The sequence below is a fragment of the Epinephelus moara genome, chromosome 5 (assembly GCF_006386435.1).
Source record: "Epinephelus moara isolate mb chromosome 5, YSFRI_EMoa_1.0, whole genome shotgun sequence".
Lineage (NCBI taxonomy): Eukaryota > Metazoa > Chordata > Actinopteri > Perciformes > Serranidae > Epinephelus > Epinephelus moara.
Window position 1 is genome coordinate 23,206,052 of NC_065510.1, and position 21,537 is coordinate 23,227,588.

At 40.4% G+C, this 21,537-nt stretch overlaps 1 protein-coding gene across 3 annotated transcripts in view; it reads right to left on the minus strand.

Moving 5' to 3' along the window:
• Window positions 1-21,537, minus strand: part of fbxw7 (F-box and WD repeat domain containing 7) — a 163,648-nt gene that overhangs the window by 85,747 nt on the left and 56,364 nt on the right. For 2 of the 3 annotated variants that reach the window (XM_050044715.1, XM_050044714.1), the window contains exons 3-4: window positions 21,260-21,508; window positions 20,438-20,980 (exon numbers count right to left, since the gene is read on the minus strand). In XM_050044715.1, coding sequence (XP_049900672.1) covers window positions 20,438-20,980; window positions 21,260-21,439 — 723 coding nt within the window. In that variant the 5' untranslated portion in view covers window positions 21,440-21,508. Of the gene's footprint in view, window positions 1-5,797; window positions 6,211-20,437; window positions 20,981-21,259; window positions 21,509-21,537 lie in introns of those variants that run through there. The other variant, XM_050044716.1, reaches the window with a different exon arrangement.

The window sequence follows — 21,537 nt, forward strand, 5'->3', positions numbered from 1 at the left end:
CTATTTAAAATTTGCAGTAGGCCATTGTAGGATTTCGATATAACTTCGATTACTTGTTTAGACCTATTAAAAAGTATAATTTTTATATTGAAATTGTTAAAAAAAAATGCTTCATCAAAATTCCCAAGCTTAACTTCCCATGGGAAATTTCCAGACCCTTTGCAACCCTAGTTGTGTGGCTCTAATCCTCATGTCCGTAGACAAAACCACAGGAAACGCAGAGGCTCAAGTCAAACTTGCTAAAGAAAGTTGCAACACACCCACAACACCTGCTCAGACAGCAAATGCATCTTGCTGGTAGCTGTTGATATAGACATAGCTGCCATGGGCAAGTCCAGATCACCTTACTCAACAGGCCTGCAGTGCAGGGTGTGGTGGGTGAGAAAAGCAATACCGCAACTAAAATGTCCTGCTGTTAATGTTCTATATCTTGATCGCTATCTCCTGCAACAGCTGGATGCCCATTCTGGGTTCCGGAAATACAGTGTGGATCCTCCTGGTCACGTTTCAATCGGAAATTTAATCTAGGGCTATTTTTTTTTATCAGCACAGTAGGAGAAGGTTTAAGGCCGATGCAGATCACAGTAAGATACAAGACATTATAGATAAGTAAAAAAAACACTGCCTCATAGAAATCTCCCACATCCACTTCCAAATGAATATTTTAATTGGAATAAAATAGAGGAATGATAAAGCAGACGACACAAGCAACATGATAAAAAGCTAAAACATACAAAATGTATTTTCCAGTATAGTCTGTTCCATCTGAAGACATAGTTTCAGGCGACTTTAAGTTGGCACCATACTGCAGAGACCCTAGGAAATCCAAGCTATGCCATTCACTGGAGACAGCTGCCACATGCCCAGTAGCGCCTACGTGGCTTCCTGCTCCACGTGGAGCACCAACACCATGATCTGGCCTTGTGGGACCCTCCATTTAGTTCATCCAGCAAAACCAACTTTGCAAACAGCTCAAGTTTCTTCTTTCACACAATGAAATAAGAAAAATAATGAGAAGTAAAAGTATTCCTGGACACAAACACAGATGCCTTTGTCTAATCCACTGGCATACTGATGGCAGAGTTTAACACGTTAACTCAAGGCATAATCCCAACTGTGCTTTCCCCCAGTTCTTTCTTGTTTAACAGTCAAACCAATTATCATCCTGCAAGAGACAAAACCATCTCATTACTGCTGTGAAGTTTGTTAACAGACTGGCAGATGTGAAACCCATCATTTACAACATAATTCAGCCCATAAATAAACAAGTCTCAGCAATCATCTTTTCACCACATACATAAACAGCCATGCTAGAGGCTCACCTGAAACACAGCTGAGGCTGATGGGAGAACTGTTACTATTACAGGAATCTGTTCATAAACTAAAAAGCGGACAAATCAGATCATAATGCCATACTTTTACAGACTCAAATTTCCAGACTTTTCAATAGAATAGAAGTATTTTCAGACCATATTTGACATCTCAGTACAAATATCTAGATGTTTATTATGTAAAGTAAAAAAAAAAAAAAAAAAAAAAAAAAAAGGTTTTAAAATCTGATATGTTCAACATTCTGACTATGTATTCCATTATACTGCCAAATAATTGTCAGTAATTGTAGCTAAGTAGTGCAGCTAACACACTGAATACATTATATTACTGTTTCCCTTATACTTTTTAGTTTCATTTACAAACAAAATGAGTTTAAAAAAAAAAATCAATAACTGAATTTTCACAGCATTATTGTAGCCTTATTTATGTACTGTGTCCATGAAGATGACGATAAACACAGTCGTAATGGTGTCCTTATGCAAAAAAGGTATTCTACTTACTTTCCATGATAACTATTTGGTTAACTGTGATGCGATTTGTAAATATGCAATTCAAAGATATTGCTGCATTTTCTTTCAAACTAATTTGGTCGTCAGTGTCCAAATTTGGTTCAGTTAAGCCCAGCAAAGCTGTTTTGTGGGCTGTGTTGTGCAGGCATGGAGGCAGCTCTGCGAAGGAGTACGTCTTCAGTCGCACAGCATACTTCGTTCCTTACTAGGACATCAATCTCACTCTGGTCCGCACTCTTACACATTCCCTTTTACCACCAAATTAGTGCTGGTTCTTGAACCGGTTCCATTCAGTTTTCTTGGAACCTTGATGCTTACAAGCCAACCAGCTTGCATTTTCACAAGTTTTGAGCAGAACCATTGTAATCAAGGATATGTCATCAATGGAGGCTTTGCACCATCCTCAATGGAAGTAATCACTAGTAGCAAGATAGTGGATCGAGATGTTTATTTTTGTCCAAAATAAAAAACCCTACATGGAACCAACTAATAACGATAAGAAAACACAAATTACTATCAAGTGCAAGAACCCATCCTTTCTCGATATCGTCATGGTTCGCACTTACGTTCAAGGAAAACTTGATATTTCTTTTCTAACTGGGACCCAACTTTTGGGGTTCCGAACCAATTTTTTATGGTCGACATGCTCCGAACGGTTCAAAATTGGGTGCAGGAACTGGAACAGAACGTAAAATACCATTAAAAACATTTGCAACACTTGTATGATCGATTTATTTTAAGAAATTTTGAATTTATTTATTTATTTATTTTTTTACATAGGCATCTCTTCTCCTCAAGTTTAATATTAGGCAAACTTTCAGCTCATCTGTCACTGTTGTACTATTCAGGAGATGGAGAACCGTCCTACTGACGATATTCTGGCTGTTATTCTGGGTTAGTGGAATGGGGAGGATTGTGATTGGATTTCACGCTTTGTTCCTCATCATATATTTGCTTTGTTAAGTTTGATACTTGTTGTGGACATGAATTGTGTAAACCTTTTAAAATTGAATAAAAATATTCTTGATGCTACGAAGAAATTCTGACTTTTATTTTTTAAGAAGACAGAATAGGAGCAATAGTCTGGAAACAAATATTTTTCAATACTACTTTTTTTTTCCAAAAGTAAAGACCTAAAAAATTACTTAAATCAAATTTCAGATGTTTCAATACTTTGTAGGATCCCTGAGTATAACTGCAACATATTACATTATACCGGTTATATGAGGAGAAGATGCATAACATCTTACTGTCAACGGAGGTTAAACACAATGTCTTACTCTTTGTCTGCATTCCTTTTCTGTCTGAAATCAGCCCTGCCTCGCCTTGCAACAAAGATCTGACTGGACATTTTTAAGCCTGTAGCTGGTTAAACTAAAGAAACCTCCTGCTGCGGTCTGTCTCAGCTTATCCTTTGAACCTACTGTTTAACTACTGCATAAACAGCACTAATTAAAACTAAATCACCATAATGGACCCTTTGTCTGAAAAAGCTGGTCGACAGAGCAGCTCGCTTTGATCTGACAGAAAACCAGGAATGGAAAAAAGGACATGCTGACACTCCCCGGTCATTGTGACATCGACCCTTATATCTATTTTCGTCTGATATTTCACAACCTTTCTCCTCACTAACCCATCTATCTCCGATTTTTTCTGACAGACTGGAGGTTGGTATTTTTAACTGCTTATCTTTTTATCTCTCGTGACATTAAGAAAACACTGTCAGCACCACTGTGTAACTCAGAGGTCAGACTCAGCCATACAAAACAGTTGGTGTCTGTTTTGCCGAGATGTTCTCGGCTAAAAGTTTAATTAAAATCCTGTCAAGTTAATTTAAAAAATAAATAAAATGCCTACTAAGTTCTTGTTGCTCTTAACTGTGGAAGTAAGTCAGACATTTATTATAAAAAGTAATTATGTGATCAGTACAAGAAAGCTTGAAAGAGCATTATCTGCTTTATACATTTAAATCAACCAAAACTGAATATTTGACCTCAGGGAATATTTACTATGTTGACTTCTTCAGTCTGCATTTGTTTTACATTTTAAGAAAATGTTGTTTTCTGATCTTCTACAATTCACAGAAAAACAATGGAGTGACATAAGCACAATATATAAATCAAAATGATGAAAAACTCAAATGGCAGCATAAATAAAACATGTGTTGATGAACCTGGTTTATGCACATTTATTTATACAATTAAAATGTGAAGGTTGAGCAATTTCCAAAAGTGTCATACATAACTGGCTATAATCTCTTGATGTTTGAACGTTAGACTGCCAGTGACAAAACACGGAGAGATTAGAGAGTCATTTAGAGGGTTTATGTCTTTCAAACACTGCCCTGGGTTCGTTTGGGAAGCATCTTAACTTGACATGATATTAATCGTATTAATTTCCGAGCTGAATTAATTCAGTGGGTGTGTCAGAGGAGACTTTTTATGCGAGTAGTGTTACTGTTACAGCTCCTTACTGGCAACCTAATTTGCTGTCAAAGAAGAAGAAATTACTAATGTCATAGTGAGAGAGCGCTGATGTTTCTGAGCGGCTTCAACCTTCAACTTGCACAAACATATTTAAGGAATTGCCAATTATAATGCAAACATAACTCCCAATTATGAAAACAAAACTACTCATGAGCAAAAGAAGGCATAAAGAAGGGACTTATGTTACAGGGTGTCTACAGGTATCAAACGCTTTGATTTAATGTGTTTTAAGACGTATTCAAGATCATTTTTCATCAAATTTAAGACAGATTTTTTAATAAATTATCGTCTTCTTATTCAAGCATTGCAAGCAAGTATAAAAATAAGTAGCAGATCTGTATTCCTGTGCAGAGGTAAGTTTTATGAAAGTCAATTAAGTCAAACTACATTTTGCCAACAAGTCAGTGCACATATAAAATAAAAAGACTGTAATAGGTTCAGTGGTACGTTTAAAGACACGTAACATGAAAAACTTTCACACAGAAGATATTGACTCACAATGACATAATCCAATTAAAAGATAGATAAATGAAATAAGGTAAAATGTTTGGGGCAATTAATACCCCCAAAACATTAAAATTTAAGACTTTTCAATGACTTTAAAGGACTTTAGACATTTTAAGAACCTGCAGACACCTAATATTAAATCGTCAGCCATTAAACGGGCCATGATGGATGAAACTGACAGATGGAGGCTATTTATTTTATTTGTATACACTTCAAGACATATAGATTACTGTATATAAAACTTATACAACCCCATCTAAAATGAACAAAATATTTATTGATCTGATTATTGGAGAAATTAATTATGTAGCATAAATTTATTATTTATTTTGTGATAATTTCTCCAAGAGCTGCAAATGAAGAACGTATTTTTCCTATTTACTTTCCGATAATGCATATACAGTATCTTTATCTAAAAACAGCCTAAAAATAGGCTTATTGGCATCGATCTTTTTAAGGTTATATGTTAGTGTCCTTCGGCTGCCATGGGCGGAGCCGCTGCACTTTTGATTCTGTGAACATACGTAGACGACTGAAGTACATCTGACAAAAGGCCAACGCCATCTTGCAACAGCAAATATCTTAATTGTTCTTATTTATTCTTACCAATACCACTGAAGCAGTCTATGAGGTATTCAAGTTAAAACATGTCATCATTAAAAAGGATGATATTCTGCTCATTTGTTTTGTGGGGTTGTAACTTTACATTAATTTGACGGATTTTTAAATTCAGCAGAACTTAAAAGTGTTATTTTGGCAATAAATATGGAAAGTGGAAACTTCATTGTGCTGACAAAACAAAGCAAGTAATACATCCTCACTTGCAACTGTGATAAGCCAACGCAAAGCAACAACAACCAATGTGACAGGGGCTGAGAGTAAAGGATGACCTTTGACATTTTTGGGTTCTGTGGCTCAACTAACTCTGAACTGCAGGAATGGCCTAACCCATACAACACTCACCCGTCTGCGACAGAAAGGCAAACCCTGAGCGATGATGTTGATGCTAAATATCTTGAGCACTTTCTGAGGGGGTAACGGTTCCTTGGCAACGTCCTTAGGATCTGCCCAGTCAAGTGGCTGGTTCTCCAGCAGCACATGGGACGAGGTCTTCTCTTTTCCAGAGGCAACATTTGGCATCTTTCTCCGAGCCCCAGATGAGAAACGGGGAATAGGGCAATGCCTCAGCATTGCAAAACAGGCCGTCTACTGGATCATATCCCAGAAGGAGCTCCGAAACCTGACTGACTATTGTCGTAAGCAGATAACTTTACTTATTAAACGTAGTACTTCCCTTGGACCTTACAACCATCGTGCAGACGTCTCACAACTGCGCTCGCCGAGCCTCTTCACCTACCTACTCAAAACTCATCTCCCTGCTGACTGGCACCCTTTAAAATATCTCTGGGGTGTGAGGTCACTGTTGCGCCCAAGCCAGGCGGAGCAGCTGCCGTCAGGGCCTGAAAAGAGGATGGACCAACTCAGCCTCTCCCCCCTCAGACAGGCACTGTGGAATCTGCTCTCATGACCCCTCGGTGGTGGAATGCGTACCAGCAGTCGTCCAACGCAGCACACGTGTCCAGGGAGCTTCCTCATTGTGGTCATTCTCTGACCCCCCCCTCTGGTCCTCCCAACTTAGTGGACTACATCATCACTGAGCCCAGTTAAATTAACGCCATGAAAACTGTCAGCATACAACAAAACAGCAGATTACGATATGCTCGTCTGAATCACATCCATCAACGCAAGAGTTGAAGCTGGGATTTGTTATATGCCAACCTTTTGTGACTCCTCCATGAACCAAGGTGTTCAGGAATGTCACTAACTCTGTCCATGTCAGCAAAGAGGCTGAGGATATTTCAGGAGACGATCACATAGTAGTTCAATGTTAGTATGTATGACACATGCACTTAAACAGGGATTCACTTGACCAAGTGTCAAGAGGGATGGACTTTTATTAAAGTGTGTTCACATGCAGCAACAAAGAGGGAAGCAGCAGCGGGAGTTCGGTCTTTTCATTAAACTTTGCTACACAAAGGGGTGCTAATGAAGTGAAGGTGTGAATAAGTGGTGCAACAACAGGGAGTTAAGAAAAGTTATAATTGCTGACTCCGGCAGACGATTAATATGCAGCCTAAAACAGCTGACAATCAGTGCTGAATATGTATAAATGTACAGCCTTCCCTGTCTGCATTTAAATGTCTGAGCACATGGTAACAGAAAGACCTACAGGGCTTAACCTCTCTTCTATTCTCACATCCACCATTGTTTGAGGAGGATTACAGAGCCAGAACATCCATCAGAGTTGACTGAGGGCCCTGACAAACCAGGCCATTGGACGCCGTTGAGTGTCTGGGGCAGACCAACGCCCATAGTTTTTACAGTATGTTCAGCACAATTGGAGCAAGTTGGCGCCTTATCGGCAGCTGTTCAGCCAATCGAGCATGTTGAACAAACAGCAGAGGCTGTCTGTGAGACAGAGCTCTCTAACTGAACATTCAGCCGTCCAAATTAGTGTATTCAGCAATCTAGTGCAGTCTTTTCTCTCCGCTTGTTCATAAGCAGAACGCCACAATGACAACACCTGTGCGAGACAAAGATTTTTAGACTTCTAGCAGCAACTTTTAAAACACACATATTGACAATTAGTATTCAAAGCATTTAATGAGACTAAACAGATTGATGGTGGTGAAAATATTGTGTGAAATTGCCTTTTATTGATGTTTTTTGGATTCCAAAAGAGGTAGTCACATTCTATTTCAGTTCAACAAATTGCCCCACACTCCATCCTGAAGAAGGCAATATCACGGCTTTGACAGAAGTAAGAAATATATATTGTTCAGCATAATCGCAAAATATTAACAGCATATGAGAACAATGATACAGTTTGTAGTCTGCTTACCATCAGCCGCAATATTTGCAGCGTGTTAAAGTGTGCAGCTTCATACAGACAACTTAAGGGGACACAATTTGTTTGATCTATTGGTCTTTTGTAGGCACGAGGTGTTTAGATCTAGCTTGGCGTGTCAGGGCTGGGTATCGTTTAAAAAATTACACTACCAATACCAGTACCCTTAAAGTGATACCAATACCAGAGTACTTCACTCGATACCAATAATGTGAATGGAAGGTCGTGTAGTATAGCCATAGTTTCTAACATAGCACGCTCAACTTCACCACACTACAGACTATAAGGGTAGTAGCTCCTGCTCGAACTATAAGCTCTGTGCTGAGATGTCGAACTGACCGTCTGTCATGAAGAAAACGGCTCTGGAGAAGGCAGCAACAGAAAGTCTGCTGATTCAGTGGGGAGTATGGACAGTCCAAGATCAGACCCCGACACAAAAAGGACCAAATGCAGGTGTCACTTGACTGGATAGACTTCAATACTGCTTGGTACGTGATTATTCTGTTCGATACCCTAAAGGTGTCAGGTACTGATACCCAGTCTTTGTATCAGGTCCTTCACATTAATGTACAGAGCAAGGGGGCTGCCTCATAAGATGATGCCCTGAGCTGGGGCTTCAGTGCCTTGCAGAAGGGTAACTCGGTAGTGCCCAGGAGGTGAACTGGCACCTCTCCAATTACTACACTCTGTACTTGGTCTGAGCTTAACTTGAACAGCAATGCTCCGATTCCCAAAAGAGCCGGACTGAGGTACTTCCACCCCGCGAGATAGAAAGCAATGTATTTCAACACAGACCTACAAAACAGGCCTTATTAATATCCTAGAGTGATGCTTTAAGAATTTTAATTATTTGAATGATTGGCTAACATAATCAATTTCTTTTCCCCTTTCAGTTTACAAACCATGATTGACAGTAGTCCACATGCAGTGAGAAATAACCAACGAGGCACCTGTGAACGGCTGCTTGTCTCTGACTTGCCCCAGGCCTTGTAGAGGCTACTTGAGCTTTCAGACTAATCTTAGGCCACAAAGCTATGTGACAGACACTGTTCCAGTCGGCTACAACGTGATCGGCTCAAAGTAACTCGTTAAATAGCAAGCCATGCAAGCATATTTACCCTTGGATCCTCTGCAGTGCTTAGAAGAAAACTTTTCTTCAATACCTATTTTGGCATTTTACATCAAATGATCCAGGAAATAACATGTAAAGGAACGTCAAAACAATTTGATTGTATTGCTTTTGCTTTCCCATGTGCAATAAACCAAAGCTTATAAGAGATTACTCAGGTGGAAAAAGGGAATAAAGTTCCTGGAGTTCTTGACAAAGTTCCCATCGGGTGTGCTAACTCTGTGCAGTAGAAAAGTGACAAGCCTTACACCCTCCTACATACTGCAAGCCTGAAGCTGTGTTGAGAGTATCCTAGAAGATTTGAAGTATGAACCTACAAAAGGTAGATAGAAACACACAACCCCATTGAGCATTACAGTTATCAAGACTACCCAAACATAAAAGGATCAATGCCAGAAATAAAACCACTCTAATCATTTTGCACAAACATTTTATGGTCACAATATCACTACTGTACAAACTCATAACTACACATTAAGTACACTAACAGAGCTGTTACAGGGGCAAATGTCTCCTGTCTGTTTGTCTGCTTTCTTTTAATACCGTCCTTCTGTATTACTGCCTGGTCATTGAGTTTGCTATCCCTGGAGCGCCAAAGATCAGGAATGTTTAGCTTCTAGTAACTCAGTACACTTACAAATCACTCCCAGCTTTCCAGCACGACTGAGATGACAGGGTACGGCTGCAGATGTCGGCACTGTGAGAGGGGGACCCTGTAGGCCTTGCCTGTGTCGTATAAAGCTATTAACATTGAATCTCAAAGTCAGAAAAGCAGCATTGCAACTATGGTAACGAATGCTGCAGACCAAACCTGCAGAGAGCAGGTTGTGTTCAGGCCTCAAATCCAAACATATGTAGGAGCCACCTTATCGCCAATTCAATGAGAAATGGACAATACAAAGCATTTAGATTAAAGTGACGAGTACATAAGGGATTGTTCAGCCTTTTAATTTAAGTAAGGTATAATACCATTGCGGTGCATGTTCTGCAACTGTAATAGATGATTTGGTTTTCCACCCGACATGCAGCAAGGCATGGTTTATTACATTTAATTATCCATAGAGTAGATACATGTGAAGTGAAGATGGGAAAATTGTGGTTTTCAGTCAAAAAAAATCTCACCCCCACACCATCTCTACATCAGCTAGTGATGAGGCTACAACCTCTGCCAAACCCCGGAGGCAGTACTAGAGAAAACAAAAACATGAACACTCACTCACTCCTGGACAGTGTCTATGTGAGACAGGCTACAGTTCATTACTGGGTAAAGCCTGTAGTGCAGTCTGAGCACAGCTGCAACAAGCACCCACAACCTGTGGGTCACGGATTATTGTATGTACATGACTGTCAGGACACTGCCTCCCTCTGGTGTCTAAGACTGGGACAACAACGCTGCGCCGCAAAATCCCCCAATGCAACAAAGTCCTGTCAGAGGCAGGTCTTTACGGGAAATTTCATGAATCTACTGTGGTGACAACATAATCCCTAAACTCTTAAATGATTTCGATTGAGACCTTAAGAATAGCACAACCATGAACCTTTTCCTTAAAAACTTTAGTCTGTAATGCAAGCTAAAGCTGCACAATGCAATAAACCCAATTACAATTTCAGCATCCATAACTAAACCTGATCGGCTCGTTAACAAGCCCTAACCAGATCACCACTGCAGGATTTGTCACTGCACAGAAAACCTGAGGAGTATAGCCTAATGTAACTGTATGCTCCATAAAAGGGCAAATCCTTTTGCTCCATGTTTCTTTGTCGTTACCTTCTAAAGCAGAAAAAGCTGCCGACAAAAAACACGCTTAGTGTGCAAGAGTGGTGGGCGCGCGCGCACACACACACACGCGTGCCTTACAACAGAACAGCTCCGTCTCTTACCACACATGCACATCCTCGCTAATTTGGGGACCTGGTTTGTTTTTGAAGTATTTTCTGAGCAAAGCCTACCCGAGGCAATTATATAAGTCAGAACGATTTTGACATCAATTAGCACAACACTTGGATTTATACATTGTTAAAACTTGGATTTGTTATTATCCCTTTTTAAATCCTATCTCAGGCAGCACAGACGACAATCGGCGGCTCTGTTTGCAGCAAGATTGGACGACCCAATCCCAGCAAGTGGGAAGCCAGTGAGGGATTATCCTTTCTGCTGCTCTTCGGGTTGTTTAAGGTAAAAACACACACAATGGGTGCGTGAACCTTGAGTGAACCTCCACCTGTGAAGCTCCTATGAGGGTATGTATAAAGACGAAACTTTGAAAATACAAATAAATAAATAAGAACAGACAGCTTATGGCAAACTTGAAAGTTGTGTGTAATTTTTTATAGTTTATATTTTCACGTTTCACTCCAAATTACTTTCTTAATGATGATACACCTGTTAGTTGTGTGTTTCTGCTATTCCTGTGATGTCGCCTTGTCAAACTGAAACTTGCATTTTTGCACCAGTGGAAATAAGTCTGTGAAATGATTGTGTCATCCATTATATGAGTGTGATTTAATGTCTTAATTGTGTCAAATAAAGTAAACTAAATGTGTTAACCAAGATAGATGAGCAACTGTGACAACTAATTGCCACCTTGGGTTTGAGTAAAAGAAGACGTCAGCAAAGAGAGACTGGTGGGAAATGACCAATTCAAGTGTGTCAGCATATAATGAGAGCTTCAGTGAAGACACTTCGTCGTCAATATATATTGGTAGTGACTCAAACTAGTTGCTTTCATGTGGGAGGATGAGAACACTGGTCCTTTGTGGCTCATCTCTGTCTGTGTGACAAGGCCAGTGTGTGGGAGACGCCACCTACAATAAGCAGCCTGCCTTTCCTTTGGAAAAACATTTAATTAGTGGCAATGAGCGGCGATGTGTGTGTGTGTGAAGAAGAAAAGCGGAGCACTGAGTGTACCTTAAATTGTCCAAGTTTGCTACAGTAGAATCAATTTGGCTGACAAGTTATTGCTCATTCCTCAAACAGTAATGCATGAAAATTGTTTGCATACTGAGCAGCCTGCAGTACAGTGAACACATTACTGTAGAGGTGTAGTTCATATACCTACAGTTCAGAGCCACATTGCTCACTGCCATAAAGCTCAGTGTTCCTATGGCTGTAGCAACAGAGCGAAAAATATTATTTCAACCTTGTAGAAGTCACAGTGTTCCCAAAGCCATTAACCAATGAGCACTCGACTGAGCTGCTGTTCTCTCCCTTTAAATGTCCTTTCATCATTATTCACAAAGTAACAGCTTTGAGTCTATGATAAGACACCACACAAAGAGGAGACAACTATGGATGACACAAAAAGATTAAATAGATACTTCACATTCATTATTTATGTAAACATCTTCTCAGTTTAACTACCCATATGGTCGAGGTGAGAGGCTGAAAAGGTACCGTAATTTGTTTTTTTAATCAAGACAAAATGTACTTCACATACCAGCCACCCACCACACAATATATTCCCTCTAATGCAGATACTTCAGTGCTTCATTCAATCAGTATTGGTAGCTATGTAACACACTGTCCTCCAGCTTTGCCTTATCATAGCTCTGCAGATCCATTTGCTACCAAAGGTCTCTGATGAGTCATTATGAGACATCTAATCCTGCAAGATCACATAATGCCTTAGTCGTTAGTCATGAGTGATATGTTAAAATTAATTCTTAGATGGGCAGGCAGCGGTGTACTGTAGGGAGCCTAAAATGGGCAAACACGTTCCTGTTTATTCTTATCACATACTTAAATATAACTTTTAGACTTTAAAATGTGGTTATGGTTCGGAAATAAATGGTTATAAAAATGTGTCTAATGCTCTCTTGTGCAGCGTAAAAAAATAATAACAATCATCTGTAATCCTGATTTTCAGATTTAAAGGCTGTTAAAGTAGAATGGAAAACACATTTAATTTCCACACCAGGACAAAACAACAAACTGCACCTGAAAAATATCAACATCTGCCACTTCTGCTTGCAAACCCTTCATGCAGAGTCATGTCAATAGAGAATACTGGAATAAAATAATCAAATTCCTACTTTTTCTACAGTTTAACAAAAGAAAAGTAGCTTAAATGTTAGTTTAAAGATATACTATGCAGGATTTTCCTGAAAAAAATGTATAGACTCACACACAAGCAATCCCTCTCAATCATCACTTAGACCTACTAGAAGTGTGTGGTGGTGTTCTTTTATACAGAGAGTGCCCTCTGCCTGTATTTTCTTATTTTCTGTTGCTGCTTGGGACATGTATGAGCGTGCACCCCCACAGCGCTCAGGTGAAGTCGGAGCTTTATAAAAAGGTAGTGACCAGGTGCCAGACCATAAGCAGCAGGCATCCAAGAGACACAGCGCCGAAGAAACGGACATATAGCGAGGTGAAACGCCAAACGAGAGTGAATCTGGGTTTGGATTCTACTTGTATTTTCAATGGCAAGCATTTTTATGAATGGTAACTGACAACCCTGCATAGTATACCCTTAAAGCTTGCCTGCTGTTTTGTCTTTGAAGCTGAGCTGTATGAAGGGTTTCAAGTCCAAGTAGTTACAGTAGTAGTAACTGTACACTCTCAATTGCTGGGGGTTCTCAAATGGCCTGAATGTTTGCTAATATCAAAACTTTAGATACTGTTTCTCCACTGAACATTAAAATAAATGTCATTTCCATTCGAGTTGGGATCCTTAACAATTTTCAGTAGAAATGTCCTCCACTTTTATAAACATGATGTCACAACCTTTAACATTTACCTTAAACAACCTTCAACATTTTTTCCCACCTGCTACTGTCAAATAATCTGCTTTCTCAGAGGCCGATGAATATGATACACCATGCAGATATCAACACCTGCTACAGCCCAACAGATACAAGCCTCATGTTAACCCAACACCCTATATTCTGTCACTCAATGCATGAAAATGTCATGTGATGCTTGCAATCTAGTTTTAGTGCCCTTGAATAGAAAGGTATCCGCTAGAAATGTAAATCTAAATGAAGTTTGGACTCAACTCCAGAATATCTTTGCACATCAGGCCAGTAGGGACGATAATGCACAGACTGAATATTGATTCATGAAGCTCTTTAAGAATTTAAAAAGGTTAAATGATGGGCATGACCCCGTGTTGGCACAGGGTCAAAAGACAAGAGTGTCAAGTAAGAAGAGGAGGTGAGGCGTCCAATTCTGGAGACCCAAGCCTACGGCACCTGCAGCCCGGGAACACAATCTGTCCTAAACATGGACACGCAAAGACATGCAAAGAAAACTGATCATCATCTTGAGTTTTTACAGTTCTGCTTCACACCTTTACACATGCAGGTCTTTGTGTTTGTACACGTCTGCCACACATACAGAGCACGTAGGTATTACCTAACCCACGTGGACCGACACATTCTTGGTCCAAACATGGGTACTAATCCGCAACTACAAACCTGTTGGCCCTTGTTTGGCACACGGATACTGCAGCTGTCAAAATGCACATATAGTCTGCAGGACTGCATACGTGTGCTCTATGGGAACATGCACAGGACCTTTAAATGTGTAACTTATATGAAGGTAATATATCTTCTAATGCGTGCAGTGCACAACATGACATTTCAAAGCAACACAGTTGTATCAATCCTCTACTACTACTACTACTACTACTACTACTGATAAACACGTTGTAATCCTGGGTTTAAAAGTATAAAAGATATAAATACAAAATACAAATTAAATACAAATTAAGTTTTACATAATCAGCAAACTAATTTAGTGAACAGATGCACCACAGATTACAACTGCTTGTTTGCATTTGAAGATATGCTGATTGCTATGGTATCACATGCAGGTGAAATAAATGGCTGAAGGATTATTTTACCCAAGTAAGTCATCAACACCTAATAGGACTCATGATTTTAAATATTCTATATCTATATTTTGAAGGTTTTTACAGAGGGGTTTCTTCATATATCATTCTATTAACTAAGACGTGGAAAAAATTGTGTTTTTTATATATTATTTTATTTTATTTTATTTTATTCTATTCTATTCTATTTTATTATTTATTTATTTATTTTTTGCTGTATATAGTACTTTCTGTTTTATGGACTGATAAAAAGAGACAACAAGAATTTCAAACCTGGCTTTATCTGGTGTTCAGATGTCTGCTCTGATAATATATGAAAATTTGTGCATTTTTCATTAGATGATGCTTCATTTGCATATTTAAACACAAAAATTGAGAAAACGTGTAATACACAAACTAATTATCTTAATCTAAAAAACCAGCAGGGGAAATTTCATGGTGATATCTGTTAGTTTTCACCTGGGGTGTCTCTCCTTAAAGTCTAGATATTAAAACTGCTGTTGCTGTTCTTCAAGGAGTCTGTCAATGATCATCTGACCAAGGCCATTTTGCTGTCTCTAGAACTGCAACGATTAGTCAACTAATCAATTTGTCCATCCAAAAAAATGATGAACACTACCTAGTTCTGGTGTATTATTTGTGAGGATTTTTCTGCATTTCTCCGTTGTTATTATATATTATTGTAAACTAAATATATTATTAAATTTTGGACTGTTGGTCACACTAAACAGAAAATTTCCAAATGTCCCTTTGGGTTGTGATGGATATTTTTCACTATTCTAACATTTCTTGGACTTAAAAAACAATAATGGGGAGATTAACTGATAATGGAAATAATCTTACTAGGGGTGTCCCAAAGAAAAGAAAGGAACTAAAGGAAAATGTACATGTGCAGCCATCGACGTGAAGCTTTGGTATTAATTATACCTCTACTTCAAAGTGGCTGAATTAGTTGTTTTAACCTTTAAACATTTTAACCCAGTGATACTCAACATACAGCCTGCGGGCCAAATGTTGCCCTCAGAAGGGTGCCAGGTGGCCCATTTATTTACACCGGGAATGTTTTGTACTGTGAATGTAAATAAGGTGCCAGAGTGCATAAAAAGCATAAGAGTAGAGATGGCTTGTCAAAGAAAAGTGGCCCCCAACAGAGGTCTGGGCCAAGTCCTGAACGCCCTCAAATCCTAGAAATGCCCCTTCATACCTGTGCAGGGGTGCTGCGATTGTTGTTGCCCCTTGGCAAAGATGAATGAGGACAGCAAATGTTAAAAGGTTTAAAACTTTCTTTTTGTATTATTGTTTGTTTATAAACTGGCCCCTGATCCCCTGCCATTCTGCAAAAGTGTCCCCTGTTGGCAAAACAAGTAGAATATACCTATTTTAACTTGTTTTATTCATTCTATTCTGTTTAGGTTTTATTGATTCACTTATCTCTGGTTTATTTATCCTAGGTTTGCCTGATCACATCTATTTTCTGTCTTTACATTCTGTAAAGCACTTTCCAAACCTCGGCTGTTAGAAAAGTGCTACAGAAGTGGCCTCAAAAGCCTCGTGTAATTTGTAATTTGTACAGACTGGAATCAGGGGACAAATTTAACAGTAAAAGTTAAAGCATGTACCGATGTTTCTTAAGATGCTTTTAGCTTTTATTTTAGTTTTCTATGGTTGGAAATGTCAAAATCTTCTATATGGTTATGCAGATAAAAAAAAATTTCCAACATCACTCTCACTTAGAGGCCATCATCTACACTGGCACATTACACCTAAAACACAGAGTGTAAATGTGTCAGATGAATCTCACTTGAGCTGTCAATAAATGTCACTCCACTCTTTCAACACCACTCCTAATTCCAGGCATACAAGACCCACAGCTGAAGTAAAATGTGTACATTCAACATCAAAGCCAGCTGGCCCACTGCAGTGACTAAGACCCTGACAAACCTATCTGACAGCTGTGTCAGATGGTGAGAGGCACACAGGAGCAAATTCAGACTGACTGCTATATTTAGGGCCAATATAAGCAAGGGCAATGCCTCCATCAAAGGCTCAGACAAACACACACATAACATCACTCTATATTGAGACCGCAGGTATGACATACGATACAGGAAACAACTGGGACAGTTTAGAGAGACACATGCTCTTCAACAGCAATCATTAAAACTTCCTTGCTGTGCGGCTTCTTATTGTCAGAAGGGCGTGGGGAGAGTGGTGTGCTCGTCATGAGACTACACTGCCGATGACAAATCTGTCACTGATTTAGTCATTACTGTCTGTTGAGATGGGTGTATTATCTCCGGTGTCCTCTAAGTTGCCTGTGGTGTGTTAAGGAGAATGTATGATGGAGGAGATACCCCACCGTAGGCTTATCCAATGTTAAGAAAACGGTTACTCTTCCTGTCTCCTAAGTGGGCGTGGTTAGCTCTCCCTCCAATCAGAGCCTGGGTATCTCGCTTTATCCAATATCTCTGGTTTAACACACTCAGCTAATGCTAGCTAGCCACTGTGGACTTCAGTTTAACACACTCAGCTAATGCTAGCTAGCCACTGTGGACTTCAGTTTAACACACTCAGCTAATGCTAGCTAGCCACTGTGGACTTCAGTTTAACACACTCAGCTAATGCTAGCTAGCCACTGTGGACTTCAGTTTAACACACTTAGCCAAATGATGCATGAGTGCAAGATGGCAATGGCCACATCCGGGACACTTTGGCTTTGTTTAGGTATAGTGGGGGTAAGTAAGAGTTTGACACAAAGCCCATCTCCACCAGCATCTAAGCTAACGTTAGCTAGCCATAACAACACTGTTCTTACAATACATCCATGCACGGCAACAAAGTGACTGGTCAACACCAAAGACAGAGAAAGACGGGAGAGAAGAAATGTGGTGAGACATGACACGTGGTACAGCGTCGTAGGGGAAGGATCGTGAGAACAAGTATAGTGAGGAGTGGGAGGTCAATAAGGTACAGCGTGTCCACCACTGGACCCTTCTCCAATATCTAGGAATGGCATCCCTTGGATTTATGTTTGCTCTTGTCAGAATCTGTGTCAGTGCATTGCAAACACACTGCAAATTATGAATATCATCTCTAGCTTCTAGAAAACGTCATGGCCAAATCCATTTCCTCCCTTTAAATACAGGTGCTGTGAAGGCCACTGAAGCATGCCATCAGTCACCACTGAGATGAGACACCGCCGTCAACATCCAAACACTGGTGTTGTGCTACATCAGAGCCCTTTGCACTGAGCACATTAGTTTTGTTACTGAGGAAAGATATGACAATCTGTTACACTTGTCTTCTGAACATCAAGCGCTTCTCTGTACTTGTCACTCATCAAGGCCGCGATCAATCAGTGAAGCGTGAACGTGCCTGGAGTTTTAACATGTCCTAAAACAAGCTTCTGTGCATTCTACACATGGATGAAGAATTTTATGAGGAGGCTGTTGAGATATAATTATGTCACACTGTGCTTTAACTTCTCTATCACAAAAATCACATGACAAATTAGTCCTAGAATAAAACTCCAGATTAAACTGGTCAAACAAGATGCAAAGAAAGACGACCCTACTTTTACTTGTGATTCCTCACTGTTAATCTGTTTTTCCCGATAATTTTTGCAGTTGTGACCAAACACTGCAGGTGCTTTTTTTGACCATGGTGATAGACTTTGCACTTTTCAGCATTTATCAGGAACCACCTCTATGTTTTTTGGTACTGATGACAGCAGTATGATGTACTTTACATCATCTTTCCATCCAAAATGTTGTGATATGTTCCAGCTTGGATCTTCCCATCCAGTGAAGCAAACAGGGTAGAAAAACCACAGCTGTCTTAGTAAGATTTTTAACCAGTTTCTCAATTTGCACCTATGTTTCCTTTCAAGGTAACCACCTGCTACCAACTTGAGAAAATGTTAAAAATCTTCTTTGTCATGCACTTTCTGATGGGGTTTTAAATTCTTCAACTCATTAAGCTTTACAGGGGCAATGAGACGATGTTCTTCCATTATTGTTCCCTTGCTTCGTAGTTTGATGACGGTAGTGACTAACATGTGAGTCTATACTCTCCTCTCTTCAGTTGGGTTGACATATGATGACTGTGGAGATTATGGCATATGATTCACATCATTTGAATACTTATCAAACGTTTGAGACCTGTGGATGGAAGATATTGTCAGCCTGGAGGAGACCATTATCAACAGGATGATAAGAAACAACAAGAAAAACTCATCCAGGATTTTAGGTAGCTTTGTCAACACTTGCCCATGAGTGATACAAGATTGGGAAAGAACATGACGCGATCGGGGGAGACGGAAATTGCAGCAACAAATGTAAAATGACCAAGTGGGAATAAATGAATCAGGACATTTGAATATCAATTGATCACTGAGTGTAGCGCTAAATTTGAGAAGAAAACTTTGTTTTTCATGCATGTCTCCATGGTGAACAAAGAATCCAAAAATGGAACTTTCGTCATGAATTTACCGGGACTGCGTTTAACAGCAAATCTACATCAAAGCATCCCTATACAAACTCTTACACAGCTCCTGCAGTATAATCCAAGTCTAAGGTGTCCAGTCAGATGCTTAACACTTCCCAAACACATGCATTTGTGCTTACTCGGTCTGATTTAAAACATGCCTTACCAATAGTTTCGTGCACAGACAAGTCGCGAGCCTGGACACCTGCATGTGTTTAAACTCTCTCAAGCAGTGATCAAACGTAAGCGCATGCTCAGGCACACTCAGGGCGCACTACTCATAGGCGGAAGTGTTTTATATTGTAGCATTTCATTGAAAATGCATGTGTTTGGGAAGTACTGACTATATGACTGGATACATGAGACTTGGATAATACTGCATGTGTTGTGTGAGTTCGTGAAATGATGTTTTGATATAGTTTTGTTGTTGAATGGGTACCACAGTGACTTCAATTCATGAAGAATGTTCCGCTCTTTTTGGCCTCTCCATTCACCACAAAGGCATGCACGAAAAGCAAAGACTTCTTAACATATTCAAGATTACATGTGGTGAGTAATTGATATACCAGCGGTCATTTTGCAAGGGAAGTATTCTTTAAAAAGTGCATCAGTCCAGGCTGATGTTTAATCCCAAATCATAGTGCTGTCTTCTGTGCTGCCTCAAACTCATATTCACGCGTTGTCCTTTTTAATCCTTGTCATCCTTCTGTATGTGCATTTTCAAATATATAATGCAGTTTCAATAGTGTTTAGGGTACACTGCATGAGTGTGTGGTGCAGTAACACAATTATGCCAAAAGAGGGAGCTGCTGTTTTAAATATGAACCATGTGCTGCCAGTGCAGGACATTATGGGGAGTTTTCACAGCAGTGATGTGATAATAACCAAACACCGCCTGTGAGAATCTTCTGAAACTGCTGTGCCTGCTGCACAAGTATCCTAAAGGGTCAGTTCACCCAAACTGCACATTGTCTCCCTCAAGTCTAATGGAATCTGGCCAAGCTTTATGTTTTATTTGATCAAGTGTTGAGGTATCAGTGTCTGCCTTCAGCCTAATACAACAGAAGTGAATGGAATTTTGTTTGTGGTGCCCATAGTATGCAAACAGCTGATTCTTCTCCAGAAGCAGTGTCTGTGTTAACTCTGGAGGAGAGCTCAGAGCTCACTGTTTACATAGAAGCTGTTTCTTCAGGAGGAGGTACAATACTTCCAGTGAAAACTGTTCAACAAACAACAGCTGTGCTTACCTTCTTGTTGGAAGAGCTTTGGTGTGTACAACCCGAGTCCAGGTTGTTATTGGGGGCAGACACATTGTTCCTGAGAGAGGGAGACCGCAGCCCTTCCTCCCCTTCTCCTTCCTCCTCCTCTTCTTCCTCCCTCCCACTCTCCACAGAATGTTCAAAGTCATCACTGTCTTGGTCCATCTCCTCCTCATCCTCATCCTCCTCCTCTTCCTCCTCGCCCTCTTCCCTCTCCTCTTCCTCCCTCCCCTGCTCCTCCCCTCCCTCTGTCCTCTCCTCCGCCTCCTCCTCCTCTTGGTGACTGCTGCTGTTGTTGTTCTCTTCCTCTTCCTCCTCCTCCTCGTCCTCCTCGCCCAGCGGCTGGCCTCGCAGTCGCCTCTGCTCTGCCCCCCACATCCATCGGGCTCCCTTCTCTCCTCCGTTCACTTCGTTTGGAGGGCCCTCCTCGTCTTCTTCCCCTTCCTCCTCTCCCCGAGGGCCATTGCTGGCTCCCGATTCACTTGGCGCCCATGCTTGTTCTCTCTCGCCATCAACCTGCGACGCCTCAGGCTGTGAAGTGCCAGACAAAACAATACAATAGCTTAGAGGAAAGGGCTGATGCCAAATGTAATCTGTTGCACTTCTGCTTGCACTGTATATTTGCTTTCAAGTTCCTACTTGGTTACAGTGCACGTCTAAAGCAAATTTCCACAGTTACAATACCTGATTTAATCTACGCATGTTTACACCTCAGTTTACAATCTGCTTATCCCCTTTAAACCTATGGGTTTATATATCAAATCCTTTTATGTGACTCAGTATCATTTGGTGAATGTCAGTCAGCCTCACCCTCTGCTGCAGCTGCTCTTCCTCCTCTACTACCCGGTTCATGTGCTCATCCTCATCACCCTCCTCTGCTGCCTGCTGGGGTGCCCGGGCCGTGGAGGAGGCGTTACCTCGCACTGCCGGACCCCCCGGCCCCCGAGTCCGCCTGCTGCTGCTGCCCCCCGACAGCAGATCCTGGTTCATTTCCAAAAGCCAGCTTGCTACCTCCTGGACCTTCGCTAGGCTGTCTGAGGAGGAGAAGGGCTTGGCATTCTGCAAAGAGACGCACAAAAAAAACACAG